Genomic DNA, 26768 nt, shown 5'->3' on the forward strand with positions numbered 1-26768 from the left:
ATTTCATCCCAGGGACAAACATATTCCTTTCCTAGACTTTTCACTCTTTTCCTCTTCTCTAGCCACGTAAGATGGAGTTTTGTGTGAGAAATTCCTCTGGTGCCAACCAAATGAGGGTAAACAAAATCCATCTCCCCTGGCAAAGTTTCTCCAATCTAATTTGTGTAATTACCTATCTCCCTAATGATGTGCTTGTTTACAGATTAAAGCTATGAATCTAAGCATGAAAATAAGATTAAATCTGATGAATTAAATTCCCATTTGCTTAAATCATCTGGACATTCTTTCTTTAAAAAGAAATTGCAGGTAGAAAAGAGGATAAGTCACTAGTCTTGGAAAGCCAGAAACACACTTTTTAAAAACTGGAACCAAGCTAGTAATAGGCAGAGTTGTGCACTTAGTTTTAGCCATGTTGATATAAGATTGGCTTATTTGGGAAATCTGAAGAAAAAAAAAGTCAAGACAAAATGCAATTTCTATTACTATTTATCTATCTAGAAGCTTTCTAAATGAAATAAAGACACTGCCACCTAGACCCTGTGATCTGGTCCTGCAATCAATTGGTGACTGCAGTGAGCTCCTAGCAAATTCTAGGGGATGCCAGAGAGATTGGGAAGAGAGAGAAGGAGAGAAAGAGAAAAGGAAAGACAGAGGGGAAAAAACAGACAGCAGATTCTCAAAGGTACAGTCAGGCCTTGACACATATACACAATCAGTAGAGATTGGTGAAGCCCAAATACATGGCGCAGTTTCATCACCAAATGGCTGCTATGACACTCTCCATATGCCAAACCATATCATCTAGTCTTTTGGCAAGCTCTTCACTGAACTATTTATAGTGATTGCACAGTCCTTTCCGAGAAACCTGGAATGACCAACACATAATATTAATAACCCAGACATGGCTAATAACTGGCTCATATTCAGCAGCTCCATGCACCTGGCCAAACACTAAGTGCTTCACGTATGTCCTCACCACACTCCTATGGAGTTGCTAGCATCAGTCCCATTTTGCCTTTGGTGAAATTGAGATGTAGAGTGTTTAAGTAATTTCTTTGAAGTCACCTGGCTAGCAAAAAGTGGAGAAAGACTCAAACCCAGGTTCATGGGCCTCCAGTGATTATCTAAAGCATGATATTCCACTCCTTCATCAGGGCAAAGCTAACACTGCAACAGCTTTCAAATTAAATCCAGTAATAAAATAATCTCCATCTTGACCTCACAGCCAGTCATGTTTCTCTGTTATCTACCATTCAAAAAGAAAATACATGTATATTTATGTTTATGTGAACACACATTAAATATCTCAAGTTTCAGCCACCAAACTTTCCTTGCAGAATCTATGAAGTTGAGTTTACCACAACATCACAATAATTCTTACATAATGATTCCAGCAATACAGGGCTTCAAAGACTTCTAGAAGTATGCTATGTTAAAAGTTGTTAAAATTCAAACTTCTAATTTCATGACATATGCAGTTTTATTGTCAGCAATAATTCCACAATATCATTTTTGTGGTTTGCTTCTTTGTGGCTGACTTGTAAATGTTGAGTTTTCAAACAAATGAACAAACATTTGTTCTTATTGGCCCATGTTGTCACAGACTGAGCTAAAATTCCAGGTTTACTATGAATGCCTATAATGTTTTTTAAGTGAAATGCATTCTACAACCTGCCTTTAGTAGAAAATTCTTACATTATGAAGGCCAGCTGTCTTACCAACCATTGTGATAAAATAGCTAATATTATGTATATATATTCTTGTATATACCTATACATAGTACCATAAGAAATTGCTTTCAAGACATCTATAGCTCTATTGTCTCAAGACATCATTCGATATCCCAACATATAACACACATGGTAATTCTGGCTGAGCACTGGACAAAATGCTTTACATGCATGATCTCTTGTAATACTCAGGTTAACCCTGTTAGTGGTCATAATATTAGTTTCATTTTATGAATGATGAAATGATCTTGGAAAAATTAAATGACCAGTCCAATATTTCCCAACTGGTAAATGGCAGAACCAGGAATTCAAACCCAGTCTTCAACTACCACATTACACTGACAGTGTTTTGAACCCTTTATGAAAAGCAAGGGCATCCACACTCTGAAGTCCTTCACAGCATATTTAGCTCAGTCTCTACAGTCCTCAGATTTCTCATCTGTAAAATGAGGACACTGGAGAAGATGACCTCAGAGATCTTTCTTCTTCGTAAGTGACCCACGTTAACTACACTCAATTACCAAAATCAGACTGGTAGAAAAGCAAGGAATGAAAGGTGTCTGGCAAAATCCCATGTGCACTGAAGTAGAGTTCATAAGATTCTGGACTAAGCAACCCCCTGGGCCAAGTATTATCTTGGACACTTTTGTAGAGAGGAACTCAATGGAGGGGAGGGGCACACACACGTTATTTAATACTGAAACAAATTAAAATTATTATTGTCTCCTCCATCTAATAACGTAAACTTCAGCATTTCCTTCCAGAGCCTATTGTTAACATTGTTCATACTCTCCAAGCTGAGGAAGTATGCAGTGAGCCCAATGGGGATTATTGGACTATTTTTCAAAAAGGTGGTAGTTATGTAACACAGACTTGCTCTGGGGCAGTGCTCAGATCACTGGCTCAAAATTGTTCCTGGCTCATTATCATGTAATAAAAAGAAGTTATTATTACTGTTCCTAGTCTGTGTGTATGCAGAAGTCCCACGCAGAGTGCAGTGGTAACGGACGTGGGTCGGAGGAATCCCTTGGGTTTCCAGTTAAGGCCCTAATTGGGTCTATTTTAAAGGCTGCCTGTAACAAGGAGGAGTTTTTGCCTTTGATCATGACTCCCTAGATGCCTGGCTTCGTGTTGCACTCAGGAGCTTGCCCCAGCACAGTCCCAGCAGTATGTCCTGCACACAGGGAACTATGCTGAGGCAGCAGAGTGATTTTCTGTCTGTGGCACCATCCCTTCACTTCACTGAATATTGCACAATCAAAAACACCAGCATTCACCTTCTTGTAAAATAGTCTAATTCTTTCTCCTAGACTTGCAGTGCTATGGGAAAGCAGTTCTTGGCAATTTAAAACACACCTGAATCTCCTTCATTCTAAGGAGTGGGAAGATAAAGTGGAGGAGGAAAAGAGATTGGGGCACCTTGAATTATCCTCCCCAAGCAATTTAATCACTTTAATCTCCCATGGCATTCCTATTCAATTCTAGGGAAATGGACCCTGGCTTGGCCCTCTTATTTGCTACTTCCCAGGGGCTATTCTCCATTTACTTGTGGTTTCCAAGTGCAGCCTTTCGCAGAGGTTTGCGAGGAGGAAATGATATTAAAATGTGTGCCCAGGAGATGCAGATTCTAGCAGAGTTCCTACTAGTGACTGATTTTTACGAACGCCAGCTTGTGGTGGGGAGCTTGGATTTTGTGGCACAGAGAACCCGCGCTGCAAGAAGCAGTTAAAACCACAAGTGTTCTTCTTCCCTAAGTGTTCAACTACACTCCAAAATATTTTAAATCCTCTTCGTTAAATGACATTTCTCAAGTACTAGTGTAAGAAAGGCACTGTGTTAGGCATAGTGATGAAGAAAGTAGATGTCCTCTATTCCTTAAAGCTACTTAGTATTCACTTTGAGTATTTATTAAACATCACACTCAGAAGATTTATCCACAGCCTAAATTTATATATTTTATTTGTGCACTGGTCTATATTAAAATGTCTTAGTATGGCTCAAATGCATACTTTCTATTCCTAGAAATCCCTCTCAATCATTAGTACTTCAGTCTAATGTCCAGTTTCACCTGCGGTTCTTCTCCCAGCTCTTCTTCAATGCCATCATCACTAGATCATAGGTAGGGTGACACTGACAGGGTTATGGAACAGATAAGGCCTTGGTTATTGTCCAGTCTGGCATTCTCATTTTGGAATGAAGGAAATAAGCCAGAGAACTAAAATTACTATCATTAAATACACAGGAAATTTGTGGTGGAACTGGGGCCAAGACCAACGTGTCCTGACTCCTAGCACAGGCCTCCCTGTATGTAGTTTCTAAAATTGCTAAGGTCACATATGTTGTACCTCCAGAAGCAAAGGATGAAGTAGTATATAACAGACAAAGGATATCACATTACTCTTGATCATACACATTTTGTGACAGACTGTGTGCACTGGCCCTGCCCTCTATAGTGTTATCTTGAGAAAGTAGGTGTAAAAATCACAAGTACCATCGGTATCCATGGTCAGGCACTCACACAATGCCCTGAAAATGAGTTCAATGGATGAATTGCTCCTACAAGTAGCTTTGCAACTGGTCTCCCTTTTTTCTATGTTTCACCCATACAATGTATTGTTGCTATATATGTTTTTCTTCCAAACTAAAATGCTGATTATGTCACTCCTTTATACATTCACAATAAAGTCCAATCTCTTATTTTGTTTTGTTGTTTTTGTTTTTGAGTCAGGGTCTGGCTCTGTCGCACAGACTGGACTGCAGTGGCACGATGTTGGCTCACTGCAACTTACACCTCCAGGGCTCAAGCCATCCTCCCACCTCAGCCTCCCAAGTAGCTGGGACTACAGACGCGCACCTCCATATCCAGCTAATTCTTCTTTTCTTTTCTTTTTCTTTTTGAGATGGAATCTCCCTCTGTCACCCAGGCTGGAGTGCAGTGGCTAGATCTCTGCTCACTGCAACCTCTGCCTCCCGGGTTCAAGCGATTCTCCTGCCTCAGCCTCCTGAGTAGCTGGGATTCCAGGCACGCGCCACCACACCAGGCTATTTTTTTTGTATTTTTAGTAGAGATGGGGTTTCAGCATGTTGATCAGGCTAGTCTTGACCTCCTGACCTCGTGATCTGCCCACCTTGGCCTCCCAAAGTGCTGGGATTATGGGTGTGAGCCACCACGCCCGGCCTAATTTTCCTATTTTTTTTGTAGAGATGAGGTTTCACCATATTACCCAGGCTGCTGGTCTCAAGCGATCCACCCACCTCAGCCTCCTAATGTGCTGGGATTACAGGTATTAGCCACTGTGCCCAGCCCCAAACTCTTTCAATCTAGTTTGCAAGGCCCTTTTTCGTATGATGCCAGTTTTTCTCTCCAGCCTCATCTCCCATCCCATCTTTTGCTCTGTATTCTCCCTTCCTTTCATGGGCTGTTCCCTTTTGTGCTCTGAGGGGCCACACATGCTCATCCTTCCCCTTAGAGCTTGCTTGTCTCACGTTTTCATCTGGAAAATCCTATTTATCTTTTATATTTGCCAGAAACATCATATGTGATATCTTCTTCAAAACCTTTGCTGATACCCTCACCTTACTCCACTCCCATTTGGCTAGATTCTCCTCCTCTGTAAATACCTGTGTTTTGCACATACCAAATTATATTTCAACTATTTAATTCTCCCCTTAGACTTTGAACTACTTGAGAGGAGGACTATTTCTGTGTTCTTAGCCCTACCAGAAAGTTAAGCACATGATAGGGTTAATAATACTAAAACAAAGATGAAGAATTAGTAAACAAAACTCAAAACTGTTGGGCACATGCATCCATATTTTTAACCATTACCCTTTCCTTCCTCCTGTAACTCTTTGCTGACCACAGACAATGTGCCTGATATCAAAATGGTCAGCCACAGAGCTAGGCACACAACTCTCACATCTCATCATATACAAGGCATATCGCTGTGGAACACCACCTGGGTTTAAAGAAAGAGCATGACTCTGCAGCTAGCTGGCCTCTGCCAAACAAACAAGAGCCCATGGCCTTGCCATATTGGGCACTCCGTAGTGAGCAGCTGAACCCCAGCTGAAGAGCCAGGTTCAGCACTGTCTCATAGGGAACAGCTCCACCTGCTGAACTCCTTGACATTCCTCTCCCCCTTCGGCACAGCTTCGCTATAACCTATCAATATAAGAGTGGTCACAATTTTGAGAAATGACAGCATCACGATAGAGACAGAGAGACATTTTGCATTCCGTCACTTGCCTGCATTTTTTACAGGATTATAAGGATATATGTGTGACAAATATCCACATCACGCTGTTAAAAAGGGGAAAAAAAGAATAGTTACGTCCACATACCAAGGCTTTCTACAGTGTCTCTTTTAAAGAATTAAGCCATCAGGATGCATGGTGCTGTTTAATCTATCTCCCTCTTCAACAAGGTGGCAATAATCTCTATCTTCCAGTGGATGCAGGGGGAGGTGTAAAAGCATTTATATTTCTCTGCTTATGTCCATCAGCAAACAACTTGATAAACACCAATGTGGGTGGTAGTGGGAGATGAGATGGGGCAAGCAATGAATAAAGCAGAGTGTTTGGTAGGAAAGTCTTGGGCAAACATATTTGGCATTTCCTGATGGTACAAGTTTGTTAAACTACCAGGAATTCTAGAAAAAGCGAATGTGACTGAATTAAATGACCAAAAGAAGAAAATGAGGAGCCTGGAGAAAGGCCAGAAGACCAGCAACTTCTGGGAAGGAAACATTTCGTCAGTCATCCCAGACTGGCAGATTACAAAAATGGTTTTGTCTAAAAGATGCAAAAACCATTTATTATCCTGGTTTTCTTTCTTGATGGTGGTCCAAATACTGCATCTTAAGAAAGTCTGTCCTACTCTAAATCACTGTGCAGGAAAACTTACCCACGTGCACCAAGTGTTTTAAGAAAGAAATAAAATAGAATTATAAACTCATGATTTTGAAAACAATTGAGCATAAATAAAATTTAAGCAGGTCTAAAAATAATAAAGTCCATTAAAAATACAAACAAGTTGGCTACAGGGAAGTTTTAATAATAAATCAAGGTCAGACAATTCAAATTTTGTTCCAATTGAATTCAGGCAACTTAAATGTTAGGGTGAAATACAGCAAGTTAGCAAGTGCACACACACAATCTAACTAAAACAGTTTCTGATTTGGGAGAAAAGAGGACAACTTTTAAATAGAGAGAAGCATTTTCCAGGTGAGAGAAGAAATTATTATAAAAAGAAAGGAGCCCAAATTATTTGCAAAATGACTATCATTTTAGCTCTATTTTTAAGTCAGTGCCTTATTTCACTATTACTGAACTTTACACAATTTCATCATTTTGTCATGTACACATAAATTGTTTGTTTAATCATACCACTGGGGCAAGCATCCTGGTTTTCACAGGGAAGTAGCTCCACAGTTTTATTGCATCCTTATATAACAGAATTTGCCTCAAAATTTGAAGACAAAGCAGAGACACTGAATGAGATTATCCCGTTTCAGGTGTAAGTATAGCTTATGATATAGATGTAGAAGCAGAAGCAGATACATGTGTGTCTGTATAAATGTCCATCACATACACCCACACACACAAATACTAACTCACCAATGTCCATGATAAGGAGAATCCTAAGCGTTTGTCTCTTTAGATACAGATTTCTGTAAATGCATTTTTACGGTATTTAAACCATGACAACCAGCACTCCACCTATTGCCTAAAAATGTTCATCTGATTTCAAAAAATGTTTCCTCTAAATGTTTTCAATTAACTCCTAACGAATGAGTTAGCTTTGGGGGTTTTGAAAAGTCTACTTCCCGAAAAGAATCCTGGATCATAACGTCTCAAAGACTACAGAGCGTGAGTGGATGCCCCATGCTCTTAGCTTATGGAGGATCGAGGCTATGACTGGTTTTCATCATGAATAAATCCCCAGCACCTGGTGTATGTCAGGTATACACCAGGTATCCAATTAACAATCACTAAATACAGGAAAAACTTGAGGCTACTTGAAGATGATATGTCATAGCGTACTAAACGCAGTAGAATATAGTGGTTAAGAGCTGAGCTTTTCAGACCCCAACTGCATGGGGTCTAAACTGTCTGGTGTTTTTAGACCCCAACTTCACAACTCCCAATTCTACCATCTGCTTTCTATGTGACCTTGGGTGAGTTACTTAACCTCTCACCCTAGGTTAAGTAGCTTAACTAGACTTTAATTTAGAGAATAATGATTGTGACTACTTCCTATTGTACTGGGAATAGTACAATTCCTTGTACTCATGTCTAGCGAATAATAACAGTACCTACTTCCTATTGTTGCAGATATGTGTTTCCCCTCAAATAGTGCCTGGCACATAGTAAAAACCCAGTAAGTATTAGTTATTATTATATTAACTATCATCCAACCCCTAAGTCCTTACCTACATTTAATTGAAATTCTATCATACCCCAACTTAATTGATAACCCCAGCAACTCTCAATTTACCCCTTCAGGTAAATGTGCCTGAAAGAAAATGTAAGTTTAACCTACAATTCTTTTTCTTATTGGCACAGTGCTCTTAGGTCAGTCCATTATCACAAATGCAATTTTATCCTTCTCATAATGCAATATGTCCTTGTCATTTTTCAAACGTTCTTGCCCTGCTGAGACTTTGCAACATGGGCGCTGGTTCTCAGTTTAGCTCCTTAAATGAAGAGCAGGAAGCTATTTTCTCCCTCAGGCCTTTGGCAGTGCTAGCCCTGACTAGACAGCCATCAGCCCATCCTATCCACTGGAGCAGCATGCTTTATCAAAGTGCACCCCTACCCTCCCTGCCACAAGGGAGCTGTGGCCTCCAATGCATCTGATTTGATCTGAATCTACGCTTCTTTCTCTCTCTCTCTGTCTCTCTGTCTCTCTTTCTCTCTCCCCTCTCTCTTCCTGTGTCTCATTTTTGGCCACTTTTGTAGAACAATTTGGATGAGACAACTCAGACAGATTATACTTCAAGAATCAGGATAGTGAAAACTATCCAGGCAGACTTTCTTTATGGTATATCAATGCTGACCATTTATCTTCTATACCAAGAGAGGTAAATAAAAAGATTCTATATTGCTTTAGTGTCCTGAAAAATATGCTTATTGCAAACCACCTATGTGCCAAATACTGGCATATAAAAATAAATGAAATGAAGCCTTGCCCTTGAGAAACTCACTATTAATTGGAGCACACACTAGATGATGCTTAGTGCTTGGAGGGAGACATACAGAGAGTGACCCGGCACATAAGATCAGATCTTTTCTTCATGATATTCAGGCTTCCCTTCTTCTTGAAAGTGTTGGAGAAATCTTCAGAAAGGAGGTGATATCCAAATGAGGACTTAAATAATGGAAAGGATTTAAGTGGACACAGACATGGCAGATTGAGTTTTTAAACAGAGGCAGTAAAGTTTTAGGCAGCTTGAGCAAAGGGGCAGGGACGGAAAATAAATGATCCACTTTGTGACTGGAAGTCTGCAATGGTTAGGAGTGTGTATGCCTTTGAGCCAGGAAAACCAAGGGTCCAAAAAACACTCTCAGGTTGGCATGCAGATGACAACCACAGGACCTTTACTGTGCCTCACTGCTTACATTCTCTCCAATCTCCTAAATCAGGCCTTGGCAAACGTTCCTGTAAAGGGTCACAGAGTAAATATTTTAGGTTTGTGAGCTATACAGTCTCTGTCACAACTATTCAACTTTGTTGTTGTAGCAGGAAAGCAGCCATAGACAATATGTCAATGAATGAGTGTGGCCATGTTCCAATAAGATTTTATATCAAATAATTTTCACATGTCATGAAATACCATTCTTCTCTAGATTTTCCAGTCACTTAAAAAGGTAGTAACCATCTTTGGCTTGTGGGCCATAAAAAACAGGTGGTAGGAAAGATATAGCCCATAGGCTATAATTTGGCAACCCCTGTGTAAATTACCTCAAATCCTACCTGCAACAAAAGATAAATTATGTCTTTCCCTCTAATGGGGAATGCAAAGGTTTCTTTAAAGATATTTTCAATACCTGGATTTAAGTTGAGTAAGAGGTACTAGGGTACTTATAAAGTTGGTGAGCTTTTAAGGCAAATATAATTTTCCCTTCTCCCTGCCCTAAGATTTTAATCTAACCAAATGAACATCAAGGAGACTTTCATAGAGGGCATTAAACCAAGGCTTAGGTGATTGGAAGGGAGTTAATTCCTACTCTCTGGGGATAGTCATTTATTTGTCTCAGGGCATATTTGGGATCTGCTGAAAAGCTCTTTCTTAACAAATTTTTGTCTTAAAATGATGAAACTCCTAAACTGATTCTCTACTACCTAGCAAAAAATGCTAGGCAAAAATTTCTAAAGTCACAACACCCTAAAACCAGATTGGGACCTTGTAACATCATCTCAAACAGCAGTCTGCTGAGACTTACGTGCAAGGAAAGAAGGGAACTGAAAGACCACGAAGGTATCTCTTCAACTACTCACTGGCTGGTAAGCCAGCCCTGAGAGAACAGCTCCCTCTGTCTCTGACTATACATACATTTCCGCCCCAGTTTCATCCTTTCTGTTCTTTTTTTCTTTTATTTAGAAGGTAGACAAGAAGAACGGAAAGGGCCAACCAATTAAAAGCTAACTTTGCTTTCTGGGACATTTCCATGTATTTAGCGTACATACACTGTCTCCAGTTGGCAAGGCATAACTAAGTTTGGATAACACTGGAGTGGAATATTCTATTGCATTTTCTTACTGCTGTAAAAAAAAATCGCGCTTTAATCATAAGTGGTAACCATCCGATTCATCCCAATATACTTCTATCTAATACTGATTTGAGAAGCATGTCCAAGAAAATACCAAAAACAACCACTGTTAAGGCTTTAAAAGCAGAAACATACAGAATAACCAATAAAAAAAAATCCCATCACCATTGTGCTAATCAGATTTAACTGTGAAGAGAGAAGATAGTGATGCTTTAAAATGGTTTTGTGTACGTGCACGTACATGCGCATCCTTGATTGTGTGTGTTGGTTGGGTGAAGATTTAGGGGAGCAATTTATCTCTGAGAAAATCAGATTCTTTTGTCCAGTTTGAGGACAAGAACACAACATTCTAAGATGTGGAATCTAATCTGATATTTTAAAACACTGTTAGCCTTGGTTCCAAATATCTTAGACATTGAGACGATGAAGAAAGTGTTCAACCAGTCACAGCTTGGTGATTGTGCTAACAACCTAAGATCAACCCAAGACCCAAGATATGAAGAATTAAAAACAGGCACTAATGACCTTTTCTCCTACCCCACCCTATTCTGTCTGCAAAATTTTTAATCTTGTATAAAGACCCAGCTTAAATGTCACTTCCCTTTAAAACCTTACCTCCCACTCAGGCAAAATTAGGTGTCCCCCAGTCATCTTTCCTCCCATAGCACTTTGCACAAAACTCTATTATGGCTATTATGCACTTATCACAGTAAATTGCAATTTATTGTTTATGGGTCTATTTCCACCAGAATATGCACCCTTAAGGGTAAAGATCAGATCTTATTCATCTTTGTATTCCCAGCGCTCAGCACAGTGCTGACACAACAGCCACTTCAAACATGTTTTAGTATTTTTATTATTAAAGAAACGCATGCCCATGTTAAAAATTCAGAACAGCATAACTGGTATAAAAGGAAAGGTTAAAAGTTGTCTTTCCACCATTCAGAACATCAGTCCGACTTCCAAAACAAAATCACTCTTAAGAGATTCTTAATAATGCATAAATACTAAATGAACCCCTTCCACTCCACACCCATCTGATGAACATATGGCTTCAAAGCCATCACACATGCAAGAGTGGCTACCTGTGCTAACCATCCGACATGGTTGGGTGCAAAATCACTCAAAGCAAAAGGCAAGTGAAGCACTGTGCTTTTGGAAGGGCACAGTCTTCTTAGGACCAGTTCTTCTATGCCCTTGATTTGATTATAAGTTCTTCTCACTCACTGATATGGTTTGGCTGTGTCTCCATCCAAATCTCATCTTCAATTGTAGTTCACATAATCCCCACGTGCCATGGGAGGGAACTGGTGGGAGAAAACTGAACCATGGGAGCAGTTACCTCCATGCTGTTCTTGTGATAGTGAGTTCTCACGAGAACTGATGGTTTTACAAGGGGCTTTTCCCCGTCTTCACTCTACACTTCTCTCCCCTGCTGCCATGTGAAGAAGGAGGTGTTTGCATCCCCTTCTGCCATGATTGTAAGTTTCGTGAGGCCTCCCCAGCCATGCTGAACTGTGAGTCAATTAAACCTCTTTCCTTTATAAATTGCCCAGTCCCGGGTATATCTTTATTAGCAGCATGAGAATGAACCAACACAATAAATTAGTACTGAGTAGTGGGGCACTGCTGTAAAGATACCCAAAAATGTGGAAACAACTTTGGAACTGGGTAGCAGGCAGAGGCTGGAACAGTTTGGAGGGCTCAGAAGAAGATAGGAGGATGTTAGAAAGTCTGGAACTTCTAGAGAATTGGAAGGCTCAGAAGAAGACAGGAAAATCTGGGGAAGTTTGGAGCTTCCTAGAGAATTGGAGGGCTCAGAGACAGGATGGTGTGGGAAAATTTGGAACTTCCTAGAAACTAGTTGAATGGCTTTAACCAAAATGCTGATAGTGACATGGACAATGAAGCCCAGTCTGAGGTGATCTCAGATAGAGATGACAAACTTGTTGCAAACTGGAGTAAAGGTCACTCTTTGTATTAGTCTGTTTTCATGCTGCTGATAAAGACATACCTGAGACTGGGAAGAAAAAGAGGTTTAATTGGACTTACAGTTCCACATGGCTGGGGAGATCTCAGAATGATGGTGGGAGGTAAAAGGCACTTTTGGTGGCAGCGAGAGAAAATGAGGAAGAAGCAAAAGTGGATACCCCTGATAAACCCATCAGATCCCATGAGACTTATTAACTATGACGAGAATAGCACAGGAAAGACCAACCCCCATGATTCCATTACCTCACCCTAGGTCCCTCCCACAACAAGTGGGAATTCTGGGAGATACAATTCTAGTGGAGATTTGGGTGGAGACACAGCCAAACCATATCATTCTTGCTATGCAAAGAGACTGGTGGCATTTTGCCCCTGCCCTAGACATCTGTGAAACTTTGAACTTGAGTTAAATGATTTAGGGTATCTGGTGGAAGAAATTTCTAAGTGGCAAAGCATTCAAGAGGGAGCAGAGAAATTCTGGGGGGAGAAATTCAAGCTTGCTGGAGAAAGTGGCATAAGTAACAAGGAGCCAAATGTTAATCACAAAGACAATGGGAAAAATGTCTCCAGGGCATGTCAGAGACCTTCACAGCAGGCCCTTCCATCACAGACCCAGAGGCCTAGGAGGGAAAAATGCTTTAGTGGACCAGGCCCAGAACCCACTGCTATGTGCAGCCTCAGGATATGGTGCCCTGCATCCCAGCTGCTTCAGCTCCAGCTGTGGCTAAAAGAGGCCAATGTACAGCTCAGGCCATTGCTTCAGAGAGTGCAAACCCTAAGCCTTGGCAGCTTTCACATGGTGTTAGCCCTGTTGGTGTGCAGAAGACAAGAATTGAGGTTTGTGAACCTCTGCCTAGATTTCAGAGGATGTACAGAAATGCCTGGATGTCCAGGCAGAAGTTTGCTGCAGGGGTGGAGCCCTCATGGAGAACCTCTGCTAGGACAGAGGAGAAGGGAAATGTGGGTTTGGGGTCCCCATGCAAAGTCCCCATGGGGCACTGTCTAGTGGAGCTATGAGAAGAGAACCACTATCCTTCATACCCCAGAATGGTAGATCCACTGACAACTTGCTCCATGCATTTGGAAAAGCTACAGACACTCAATGCCAGCCCATGTAAGCAGCCTGGATGGGGACCCCACACATGGGACCTAGTGGGAGGTAATTGAATCATGGGAGTGGCTACCTCCATGCTGTTCTCATAATAGTGAGTGAGCTCTCATGGGATCTGATGGTTTTATAAGGGGCTTTCCCCCCACTTCACTCTGCACCTCTCTCTTCTGCTGTCACGTGAAGAAGGATCTGTTTGCTTCCCCTTCTGCCATGATTGTAAGTTTCTGGAGGCCTCACTGGCGACACCGAACTGTGAGTCAATTAAACCTCTTTCCTTTAAAAATCACCCAGTCACGGGTATGTCTTTATTAGCAGCATGAGAATGGACTAATACACTCACTGACACTTTTGCCTTTTATTTTCATCTCTTCCTCTCTTCTTGTGATTCTCCTGCTTTGTTTATATGCCTCCATCACAGCTCTGTCTTTGTCTCCCAATATGACTTTCTTTGCCTGTGGTCTCTCCGTGTCTCTTTGTCTCTCATCTTTCCTTTTTCTTCCTCTTCTCAATCTGCCTCTGCTCTCTGGCTTTCCTTCTGTCTCTCTCTGCCTTTGTCATGAACTTATGTTCTTTCTCTTCCCTTCTCCCTCCTTCCCTCTCCCTCCTTCATTTTCTCCCTCTCCCTTTTCTTCTCTCTCTTATTCATTTTCTGTCTTCCATATATCTGTTATTTATGTCTCTCTGTCTCCTTCTCTCTGTTTTTTTTTTCCATCTCTCCTTGTTCTGGAGCTCTCTTTCCAATCAGTGCTCACAATCAGTAAACATCCTTACTGTGGCCTTATGATACTAATATTTCGTTTTTAAGAGTGGAGACTTAAATGTTGTACATTGGTGCTTATGTTGCTGTGAATGTATACAGACATATAAGAGCGCACATATTTATTATGTATATATTTATATGTACTTACATGATATGCAGATGGAGACCAAAATAAAGACAGAGATTGGGATTTAAACTGAAACATATATTGTTTTACTGGGTGAATGGAGGTCACTGGAATTTCTGGGATATATAGTCAGGTTGGTGAAACTACCATGGATCATTCTCTCTGGAATCAACAAAGGCGATGATAAACAAAAGGCCTGGTAGCACATGCTGCTGCATACTCAGGAAACAGACAGAGTGATCTTGCTCTTTTGCAAAAAGCCTGGACAGCAGACTGTCTCCCAACAATAGTGATTAAAAGGGAAACAGGCAACTTGAATGTGAGCTCTTGTACAGTTGTTGCCTGGAATTCAGTTTTAATGAGGCCAAGTTCACAAACTCGTTTGCTCTCTCTTTCATTTATTTTCATTTTAAAATAACTTTTAAAAATTACTCAAGCAATACACATTTATTGAGAAATGACAAAAAGAATGAACACAAGAAACCTTGCATAGAATCCTAACATTCATCATTATCACTCGCAAACATTTTGAGTCATATCCTTTCCTGCTTTTTTCCCCACAAAAGTTTAATTTTACAGTATAAAATAATTGAAAAAAACTGTCTCAAACCCTTACTATTTCCAGTATATTTCTTTTCTTTTCTTTTCTTTTTCTTTTTTTTTTTTTTTTTTTGAGATGGAGTCTTGCTCTGTCACCTAGGCTGGAGTGCAGTGGCACCATCTTGGCTCACTGCAACCTCCACCTCCCAGGTTCAAGCAATTCTCCTGCCTCAGCCTCCCAAGTAGCTGGGACTACAGACACCCACTTGGCTAATTTTTGTATTTTAATAGAGATGGGGTTTCTCCATGTTGGCCAGGCTGGCCTCAAACTCCTGACCTCAAGTGATCTGCCCGCCTCAGCCTACCAAAGTGTTGGGATTACAGGCGTGAGCCACCACGCCTGGCCTCCAGGTATATTTCTAGGGACTTGGGATATATGAGAGAACAACATAGACAAAAACTCTGACTTAATGGGTTGATGTTTGTACTATTTTGTAATCTTTTATTCTGGTATTTTGTGGACAGTTTCCCACTTAAAAATATATGTTTTTATAATCAACCTTTTAATGACTTCATTATTCTACAACACACAGGTACAAAGTTATAGGTTGTTCACAACACATGGAAAAAAAAAAACACTTTCCCAAGGAAATAGCAAATAAAATTGGAAATATTTAGTAAGCAAATATTAAGTGGAAACAGCTAGAGATGCTGAGAGGGATGCTAAGAAGATTAGGACAGTGCCCCAATCTTCAATATAAGAAAATAGAACTGGACCGAGAGAACCTAAATGCAGAAACAGAAACAACATCATGAATGTCATATTACAAACATCTTTTAATAGGCCATACTGGAGCACTATTAATATCAATGAAACTGTAATAACAGCTAACCCTTATTGATGATTTAGTATATGCCAGATGTTCCGTTAAGAAGTTATATTATCTCTGTTAATTTCCGTTAAGAAGTTATACTATCTCTGTTAATCATCAAGCCACCATATAAGAAATATACCATTAGTATCCTCATTTTACAGATGAGGGAACTAAGGACAGAGATAAAGTTAATTGCACAAGTTCACATATCTAGTGGATAGTAGAATCGGCAATTAACCCAATAAATTATATTTTAAATCATGTGTACTTTCTGCCATTTAAGACATATTGTGGTTATGTGGACAGCCATGGAAGATAATTTTTTAGTATACACTGAATGACAGAAATTTCACCTGGGCTACACTGTACTGTCCTGTGTGATTTATAGAGCCTTACATTCCAATAGGTCTTCACTGTAGGGGGTCATGGTTTCCATTGAGAAGCTGATAAACACTGTGGACTGCATCTCTTCATGGGAAAAATTAAAGCATATTAACACAAAATTATGCAGACAATGGAAGAAGTCCATGGACTCTTAAACTCATGTGCAAATCTTAAGGAAATGATTTTCAAACTTGAGTGTTCCCAAGAATCTCCTAGGGAGTTTGTAAAATATAGATTCCTGGTCCCTTCTCCCCATCAGGTCATTCAAAAGCAGGACCCATGAGGACAGTACTTTGAGAAACACTGCCCCAGGCACCTATGAGTGAGCCCATGCCTGCCCAGTTAAGAATTCTTCTATCATTTCAGCAAAATGCAAGTCAGGGCGAGCAGGGCTGCACATGATAAATTTCTAAACCAGGGTGCTGAATGTGCCCAAAATAGCCTTTTTCCCTTTAATGATTATAATCAAGAATGTACAGTGGGAATTGCTGAGATAAGGGGAAGATCTTTCGCTTTTAATCTGCCCCAGCAACCCATCCACCACCCGGCCCCAAACCACCAAAGGCCCTGCAGCAGAAGGATTGATGGCCCATGATTTTGTGTCTCAACAGCTCCTGTTACTCTGGTTAGGGAAAGATGACTAGAGGCGTCAATCTATTGGTTCCAGGGCACAACATGATTAGTTGGTTGTCTGATAAAATGATTCTTATTAGCACTTTCTTTAAAAAGTGTACACGTTGTGCACACTGTCACTGTAGGGTCATTAGTCAGCAGGGAGAAACCAAACAGCACATCCCACACATCTTCCCAGGATAACAAGATGACACACATTAATAACCCCCAGAAGCCACTTGTGGGGATGGACAGAGGTGAGGGCTTCAACCCAAACAGCATCATGGAGCGAGTTATTGCCAAGTAAAGTGTCAGTGACCTGACAATGGGGTGAAGTGAAAGGAAGACCCCCAAGATATGTCATTCATATAAAGAGCTCCCCTACCACCCCATCTGCACTGAATTGTGGAGTTCTTTCTAAAGAAACTCAGAAATAAACCCATTCAAAAATAAACTTATACAAAAATTAACCCCCACAAAGCATGATTTATAGCAGAAAGAGCTTTGGTTTCAGAAAGGGCAAAAATCAAATCCCAGCTCTGCCACCTGCTAGCTGGGTAACCTTGAGCAAGTTGTTTAAGCTTGACTTCTACAGCTTTAGAATGAGGATAACAGTACGTAGTTCATAAAGGTGTCGTGAGAATCAAGTGAAATCATGTGGTGATGTTCCAGATCATATTTCCAGAGAAGCTGTTCACTAAATTGGTGGTTATTTATATTATTTTTGTTAAAGGAGACTTCTGATATAATCAATATGTCTTATGTAGAGTTGTCCCTGATATTCAGCAAACTTTCCTTTGCTCTCTTCTTCCACTCTCACCCCAAAAGTTAGAAGTAGAAAAAGCTACATCTGGTAACTCAGTTATAATCCTTGAGCAAGTAAAACCCATTAGCATCAACAGGCAGTCCTTCAGTTTGACTACTGCTGCTCCAAAATGTTGACTGACACTCTAGGTTTCCTATATGGGAAGACGTAGTGAGACCACCTTTAATATTATTTTTAACTAGCTTTTATCTGCATAAGAAAATCAAAGAGAGGAGGAGATGGCTATACCTCTCTTCTACCCCAAGCTGCTATTGCAATAAACCCAGTCATAAGTAGTCTCATCTCTGAAGTCTATTAGCAGTGGAATACATATGGCAGACAGGTTATTACTGGGAACCTCACTTCCAGAAGGTCCCATCATCACTCTTTAAGGTAACCTCAGTGGATTAAACAATGCCAAGAGCATGACTTTTCATGAGGCTCCTTGTTTTGAAGCCCAAGACAAACAACTTGAAAAGCTGAACCTGGAACTCAGGAGCTCTACAGCCAATATTCACTCTTCTTCCCACAATGGAAAACCTTAAGGATACAGGTGCATGGGCTTCAGACAAACTACAAGGCTAGGGTGCAGCTGTGTTCTAACTCTTGCCTGTGATGGGCTTCAGACAAACTACAAGGCTAGGGAGCAGCTGTGTTCTAACTCTTGCCTGTGATGGGCTTCAGACAAACCACAAGGCTAGGGTGCAGCTGTGTTCTAACTCTTGCCTGTGGCAAGCCAGCAGTGGGCCAAACCAAGAATCACTCCTACAGTGTGACCAAATGTTATTTGACCTTCTTCTTCCACTAACTGACCTACTTAATAGGAAGATCTTGTTTTCTTTATCTGAGAGTGTAGATGATATTTGTCTTTCCTATCTTATAGAATTGTGGTGAGAAAAAATACCTTAAGTAATGGAAGTAATGTGTCGATCTTTGAAAACTGAAGCATTTTGCAAAGAGAAAAAAGGGCTATAACTGATCTAAAGTGGTATAAAAACATTCAGGAGTGCTATAGAAATAGACACAATATCTTTCATATGTGTGTAAAATCTCACATAGGATTTCCGACAGAGCATCCACATCCTTTTTTTACTCCTATCTACATTCTAGGATAAGCTCTGTTCTTTCATTCTAAACGTTGCAGAGTAAGATTCCACCTTTGCTTCTTGCCAACTGTTTGCTTACTCCATCCGTACAATCGGAGCAGAGTTTGAGCTCCTTGACAGGAACCACTGCACTTTTATGGATCCTGGCCTCACCTCGCAATGAACACATCTCTTCTCTGCCATCCCCTTTGGCCACTGCAGAGACGCTGTTTGGCCAGTTTCCCCTCTGGGAGACACAAGTGCCTTCTCTACACCTTTTAGCCACAAAATAAGGGACAGTAATTAAGACATACACAAAAACAGGACAAATATTTTACATACATTTAGTGGCTGAATATAAGCTGGCAAGGAGCAAACTTAATTTATCCTCAAGGCAGCCTGAACAGTGATCTCTCTCACCAATAACTTAAACAAAAGAAAGTCCTTTTGTGAAAACTCTGTGTGGAAATATCAAGGTAAAAATGAAACAATGATGACTCCAGCTAAGATTTAATGTGCAAATAAGGTCAGTCATGTCTCTCAATGACCATAAAGGTTTTTATTTTCCTACTGGGCTTGGAATGTACCCAAATTTACTACAAGATTGATGTGTATATTTTTTGCTTAACTCATATTTTTCAATCATTCCTAAGGTTAAAACTTTCGTTAAACATAGTTTTTAAATCAAGTAATTTAAATTCCTGGATATAAAGAGGAATGTTTACATCTCTTCCCTTGACCTTTGCTTATGACATCCATTCAGCTAAAAATATCCTTGTAATAATCTCCAACTGTTACTTACAATCTTCGCTACATTTCAAGGATTGTCTGAAGTACCTACTCTACAATCCAGCTTGAAGGCCATCCCAGCCAGAAGATGCCCAACTCTCCCCTGACTTCCTACAGCATGTTCTGTCCTCAGAGAACGTACATCTCCTGCTGTCTCTTAAGAAGTTTCTTTGGGTACAAGACCGAGAGCTCATTGAGGGCAGGAATTATTTCTTTTCATCTTGTGTAGCACTTCACAAATATCCCTATGCCAGTGAATGACAAATATTAGGAGCTCAATAAATATTTGTTGACTTAAAACTAAACACAATAATTTGCGTAAGGTTCTTGGCATAATTTTGGCACATAGCAATTACTCCTAAATGGGAGCAATTATTATTTTCATATATAAATGAGATTCATGTATCTGCTTTTTTGCCCTATCCTATGAACTTCTAAGGTCTCTCTTTAAAAAAATGTGGATGTAGTTCTGACAGTCAACATTCATGTCAATGTTCTCTAGAAAATCTCATTAAATAACTAAGAGATTTTTACTTTCCAATTTCACATGAGGCATTTTTTTTGGGGGGGAAGAGGGGTCCAAAGTTAGCAAGTTCCTTAACATGAAGATGTAATACAATAAACCCAATAAACTATGTTTTGCTGCAAACCCATGTGCACAGATTGAAATGAAGGCCTGCTGGGATCTCACATTACTTGATTTCCCCTAAACAGATATGCATATGAACTGAGGAAAAAGGAAGAACCTTGTGAAATAAAAGGTTTGTTCCCTTACAGGTCAAGGGTATAGGTCATTGTGTCATTTCTACATCCCCAACACTCCTAGTGCACTTTACTTAGTAAATGCAGCAGGTATCCAGTATCTGTATGAACAAAGTATTAAATTAGTTTTGACCTGTAATGGATTTTAGTCTATTAGTGCCATTTTACAGAGGATGAAATTGAGGCTACAACATTTCAACATGCTATGACTACGTATCTAATTTTTGTATACAGCCAGTATTATAACCCACAATTCTTAATTCCCAGTAGAGAACTCTTTCTTCCCATGAGTAAGTAGCATTTATTGAGCATTTACTAGGAATAAAGCACTTTGTATCCACGATGTCGCCTCCTGAGGAAAAAACCTCCGAAAGATATACTATCCCCATATTTTAGATGGGGAGACTCAGGCTCAAAGAATTTAAGTGACTTACTCAAGGCAACGTCCTGATTTAGCAGGACAACTAAGATTCAAACTCAAATCTGTTTGATTTCAAACCCATTGCCTTCCAAATCACACCACATTAGCATTCATATAGCATTAAGTACTGAGAGAAGGAATTACGTGGGCTTGCTAGAGAAAGCTAAAATCTTTCATCATTTTACTTTTTAAAAGGTCAGCTCCTCCCCACCGAAAAAAAAAAACTGTATCAAAATGTATAGCCAAGTCAAGCATTCACAGCCAGTGTGTCTATAATATCAGATTTGTCATTAAATTAGAAAAGGAATCTATTCCTGAAGAACAACTGAGCTGAAAGCTGAATGATCGCAGGTTACCTCTTGCTCACTGAATCACCAGGTGCAGATTCCATGTCTCACTGAAGATGAAGAGGTGGGTGGATGAGAGAACAACCAAAGCACTACTTCAGGTAAAGGGTGCAATGTGACAGGCACATGTTAATGTCCTCGCTTTTCTACAAGGAGATGGAGCTTCCAGCTAAGAGTACGCCCTCCTCCACCATCATCAGAAATCAACTCAAGATGGGATTATCTAAAATACAGATTCCAAAAGGTCGGAGTTTTTCCGTCCTACTTTAAAGTCCAGTGAACAAGCCCTTCTGTGCAGTCTGGGAATAGGATCACTTTGGGTGACAGTCTCTGTTCTGCCACTGACCTCCTGTGTCTATTTGGCAATTCATTTAGCCTCTTGGAACCTCAGTTTCCTCCTGTATGTAATGACAATAATAACACCTACACGTGACATTTCTGTGAAAAATTAAGTGAGATGATGAATGTAAAGCATCTACCCCAAAAGTTGGCCCAGATTGGGACTCAATTTATTCACTAATGTTGGATGGTAAATGTCAAATCCCAGAACAACTAGAAGCAAAGAGGTACACAGAAATCAAGCAGTCCATCATGTGCTATGAGAAATGTAACATTAAAGATGTCATCATGGCAAAATAGAAGTCAAGTAAAACCCTCTGTTAACAAATCTTGTAATACAATTGCCAGTGAGAAAGGGGCAGAGTGGTGAATTGAAATACTAAACTTAACTCCGGCATAAAAATATGAAAAAGAGATATTAACACCCGTCACCTACTTACTACCTACAAAGGATTTTATAAAGATTAATGCTACAGCACTTTAAAATCCCTTGGAAATAAGGAATAAACACATACACCATTATGCATACATATAAAGGCAAATATATATTTTAACACTCTAAGGATTACTATATAAATTTAGATCAGGGCACAGCATGCCTGGGATGAGTAGGGTGGGAACAATATGTTCTTGCTTACGACACCAAGCTCATGACAAATGATTCATACCCAGCACCTTTCATGCCAGAAGATCCCCCCAGGTGTTCCACCAACTCTAGCAACAGTTTCCATCAATCGAGACTGCAGTACAGAGGAATCACATCACACCCACAGACGAGGCAAAACAGACATGTCTTTATACAACTGCTCAAGTCCAACAGCTGAGGGGGCAGGAAAGTGAAGGGAAGGAGGTGAGTGAACCATCCAGAATTCCTCACCAGATTGACAAGCAGCCTATAATTACCATGCATTTGCACCTTGAATGCAGGTGTTGTCATAATCAGAGACTCTTCATAGCAAAGGCTTTTTGCTAAAGGTGAGAGGGGTTCACAGGATGTGCACTGCCTGTGGTCCTGAATGGGTCTGGGGGCAGATTTATAGGGGAGGACATCTAAATGTGAAAAGATAAGAGTCCCCCATGCCCCTCCACCACTCCAATCTGGCCCTCGGGTTTAAATTAGTGGATTTCCCACCCTGAGGTAAAGTGAAGTGCTGTTGAGAGTTCCAAACAAGTGTATGAGACTTTAAAGTCACACTGCCCTCTTATGTATAGCCTGGCTCCTAATTCTCTGTAGTTAATCTGACCGGCACCTCCACTTTTAGAGATGAAAAAATCCACATTCAGCGGACACTCAACTTGCCTCGGTCAAACCACGAATAAGCAGAACTAGAATTCAGGTCTCCACTCTGCTTTGCATTCTACAAAACGGCCAAAAAAAAAAAAGTTTATTTATGCTTTCTTTCCCTTTAAAAAATATTTTAAACTTTCTCTGAGTCTGGTCCAGATACGTAGGACTGGCTTTGTTTTGGAGGACATAGATAAAGACTATTTCTCTTTCTCCACTATCTGTATGTATATACTTAAAAAAGAAAAAGAAGAAACACCTTTGTGTGTGATGACCAGAGCAGAGACTGGGTCAGAAGAGGTCTTTATGGAATGAGAGACTTCAGGGGGCAGAAATCTCACCTCATTAGTTAACATGATTTGAGTGATCAAAACTTCAACACTCATCACCTTATTTCCTACGTTATCTCAGACCTGCCTGCATGTTCAATGCCCTGACCCTAATAAGCCCTACTAGAATTATAAGCACCATTTATTATTATTTTTTAATGCTGGCAGTGCTTGGCACCATTTCCTAAACGGAGGTTAAAAATTTGCCAAAGATGTATTCTACTTTTCTCTTTCTTTCCAAGATCTTTCAAGAGATGAGCTAAAAAAAGAGGTCTAATGGGTGAGTGATATTTTACAGCTTGAATTACATTAAAAGCCAGAAACATTTTGAGTCCAAAGTCTTTTACTTCTTAATACAACAAGAGCTAACATGTTTGATGTGTTTCAAATCTCCCCTTAAAGCCAGAAGCTTTGAGTTAATCACTTAAAGCAGTGTGAAAGTTATTCAATCAGTTTAAGAAGATTCGAGTTCAAATTAGAGGATTAATTTTAGTGGCTATGATATGAAAGATATAATGGTTAAGGTAAGGAATGAGGGCAAGGGTCTCCAGAACTTGAATGGAAAGAATTTCAGCTTCATTTATTTGATCAAACCACTGCTGAGAACCATATAAAATCACAGACTCTGTCATGAAGGAGGAACTGTAGGGAAAACCCTGCTACTACTCTCAGGACAGATACATCAATGCTAAATATTATCTATCATGATGTGCCTTAATACAATTTATATCTATGTACCCAAGGAATTCATGATGACAGATTAGTATTTTAAAATGTTCACAACTCTCATTAAAAAGCTGACAATGAGCACAACTCACTAAAGTGGCACTTCTCCGGGAAGGTTTCTGGGAATTACATCACAACAGAAAACGTTTTGAAAGGTTCCAGACTGTGTAAATTGTGCATATTACAAACACCACCATCTCAGTTACCTGGTTGAAGCTGTAAAACTTGAACATTTTTTCCCCCATTTTACCCATCCTTGGTTGTTATGTTCTTGTCTATGTCTGGAGAAGTTTCCACACTTTAAAATCACTTTTAGTTATTACAATCAAAGCTGGTTCTTTACTATTTCAACTCACTGAAGTTTCTAGGTTCAATTTAAACAGGAATAGCTCCCTCAGATTGCAGACATGCAAGCTTTTCTGAAAATCTAAAACCTTTCCTGATATGACCAAAGCTCATGGACTTGCATCCTAAGTCCCCTGGAATCCAGCCTCCTGGAATTGAGCAATCCCTTTCCTGCCTTCATAAAGGGAATGTTAAGTCTTTATTTGTGCTCTTCATTAGAGGAGGTCAGGCAATGGGGGAGAACAGGGAGTTGTTGTCACTGGGATATATCTGATCTTCCTGGGACTGACCTTGCTAGAGAACAACCGCTCATTCACGGGCTGGAAAGCCCCAGTTCTCAAAACACCCTCGCTTAGTGCTGTTAGAAGATGCTGGAGAGTTCCTGCCCTGAAACTTGCATCCACTTGGTCCCTAAAGCAGAGGATACACTAAAGAACACCTTATATGCTCTCCACTGCAGTTCTCCCTTGTGGGGATGAAGGGGTTAGGAGCTCTGCATGAAATTAAAATAAAATAAAATAAAACGCCTACATATATGGGTCTTCTTAATCTTCTTTGAGCCAGTACATAGGTCTGGCAAGTAAAGGGAAAGTCACTTGAGGGGATGTCAGCCTGCCTGGAAATTTAACCCTTTCATCTCTGTATTAGGAGAACTTTAACCCCTCTGTTTACCTGGTCTTCAGTTCCACACACCAATGCGACCAAGGCAACAGGAAATAGGGATTTGACTCCTCAGTTTGAAGCTGTGGCATTTGGAGAGGACTCTGATGGTGTTGGTGGGAGAGATGGGGAGGTTGGTCTCCTGGTAGGTGATGTTAACTCTTGGGGGAAGTGGGCAGAGACCAGTTTGCAGCTCCCATGTCCAGAAACTCTATTTCCCCCCAATTCTCCATCAGATCACACAGCCGACTTTAACCCTTTCCATCTTTCCACCCCTTTGCCCTCAGTCCCATTCTACTCACGCTGCTGTTGTGGCCAGACCAGTGGACCATGGCTTGGTTGTGTGCCGAGTCTCCCGTCAGCGCAAAGGTGGTGCTGGTCAGTCTCAGCTCCTCCATCCGGAAGCGGGTGGCTTTGTCCGGGTCCCGCTCCAGAGTCCCAGGCTCCTGCTGCCCTCCATCTCTTAGCACTCCCCGGGGGCTCCGACTCGCGCCCTCTCCCCGTTCTGCCTTCTCCTGATCCGCTCCGCTCCGTCTCCTCCGGCCGGAGCGTGCAGCAACCGCCATGGATGCCCCAGTGCCCCGAGCCCGCTCCAGGGATAGCGCTCGGTCCCCGGGGGCCACTGAGAACAGGGGACGCACTACGAGGGGCAGGGGCGTGGCAGGAGCCCTGCCTGGCCGCCCCTGGTGGGAAAAGCCCCTAGGGGTCGAGGCCGAGCGTGGAGCCGAGCTGGGGTGCGGCGGGGGGCAGCAGGAGCCGCCGCCGCAGACGCCCGGGGCGCAGAGTACCAAGAGCCCCGCGCCGGCGAGGAGCGCGCTCAGCCGGGCTTGGGAGCCGCCGCCGGCGCCAACTTTTCCCATCGCGGGAGCGAAGAGCAGCGGAGAGAGGGGTCCCAGAACGAAGGTGGCGGCGCGGAGCTCTGCGCTGGCGGCTGTGGGGGGCCGGCGCTCAGGACCCCAACTCCATCCAAGTTGCGCCGCGGTGGGGGCGGGCGGAGGCGGCGCCGGGCAGGTGGCGGCCGCTCGCCCGGGCTGGGCTTGTGCCGAGCGCGGGTCCGGACGGAGCGAGCCGCCGCCGCGCGGGGGTGGAGCTGAGCTGAAGTCACTGGCGGAGCGGGCGCGGGCGCTGGCGGGCGACGCGGGAGGGAGGGCAGGCGCTGCCGGGGCTCCGGGCGCCGCGTCCCGCGGCCGAGCTGCGCTGCGCACCGGGTCTCCGGGCGCTGGAGTCGCCGCCGGCGACTTCCCCTCGGCCTCGCAGGCGCTGCCGCCGCCTCTCCCCGCCGCCCACTCTGCTCCCCCGCGGCCGCGGGTCCCAGCGCTGAGTCCGCGCACCCTGCCCGCGGGGGCGGTCGACCCCGGGCTCCCGGAGCAGTCGATGTGTCGGGAGCTTCCTATTCCTGCTTTATTGTTTCTATGGGTCTATGTTGCTGTTTCCTTTTTTCTCCGTCTTTCTGGTCTTTTCTAGTTGAGGAGATAGGGATGGGTGGGCTTCTGCTCCTTCCCTCTCTTATGCTTCCTGAGTTGACATCTTGACCTTACCCGCAGCAGAGCCTGTGTGTCCCAGCCTGGGGGGAGATCCCGGAAAGGCAGCAGCAGAGAGTGATGTAATTAAATGATCTCGTGTGTGTGTGTGTGTGTGTGTGTGTGTGTGTGTGTGTGTGTGTGTGTGTGTGTTAGTTTGGGGGATTTTTTTCCCAACAATTTTAACGCTTAGATTTCTCTCCTAACCTCCTAAAGCATTCACTGAATTTGAACCCAATCTTCCTGCATGCAATCATATTTAAGAAAACGCTTTCCACTACGCGTTTTTTAAGCGTATATATCTTGGTTTCCCTAAGAGACTGCAAACTCATTGAGGACAGGAAGATCAAATTTCGAGCAACTTGGAGGAAGTGACCTGTTTTTTGTTTACCATTTTCCTCAGTACGTGGCACAGTACCCTACCTGGGAGGAAATCTGCCAGTCATTAGTAC

At 41.8% G+C, this 26768-nt stretch overlaps 1 protein-coding gene across 5 annotated transcripts in view; it reads right to left on the minus strand.

The window, feature by feature from the left end:
• The window catches only part of SORCS1 (sortilin related VPS10 domain containing receptor 1), a 589577-nt gene extending 563401 nt beyond the window's left edge, over positions 1 to 26176 (minus strand). For 3 of the 5 annotated variants that reach the window (XM_055093367.2, XM_014346597.4, XM_014346596.4), the window contains exon 1: positions 25099 to 25837. In XM_055093367.2, the coding sequence (XP_054949342.1) occupies positions 25099 to 25656 (558 nt within the window). In that variant the 5' untranslated portion in view covers positions 25657 to 25837. Of the gene's footprint in view, positions 1 to 25098 lie in introns of all 5 variants that reach the window. The other 2 variants (XM_034931441.3, XM_003825559.5) reach the window with 2 other exon arrangements.
• Between the last annotated feature and the right edge of the window lie 592 nt (positions 26177 to 26768).

This window comes from Pan paniscus, chromosome 8 (genome assembly GCF_029289425.2).
Source record: "Pan paniscus chromosome 8, NHGRI_mPanPan1-v2.0_pri, whole genome shotgun sequence".
Lineage (NCBI taxonomy): Eukaryota > Metazoa > Chordata > Mammalia > Primates > Hominidae > Pan > Pan paniscus.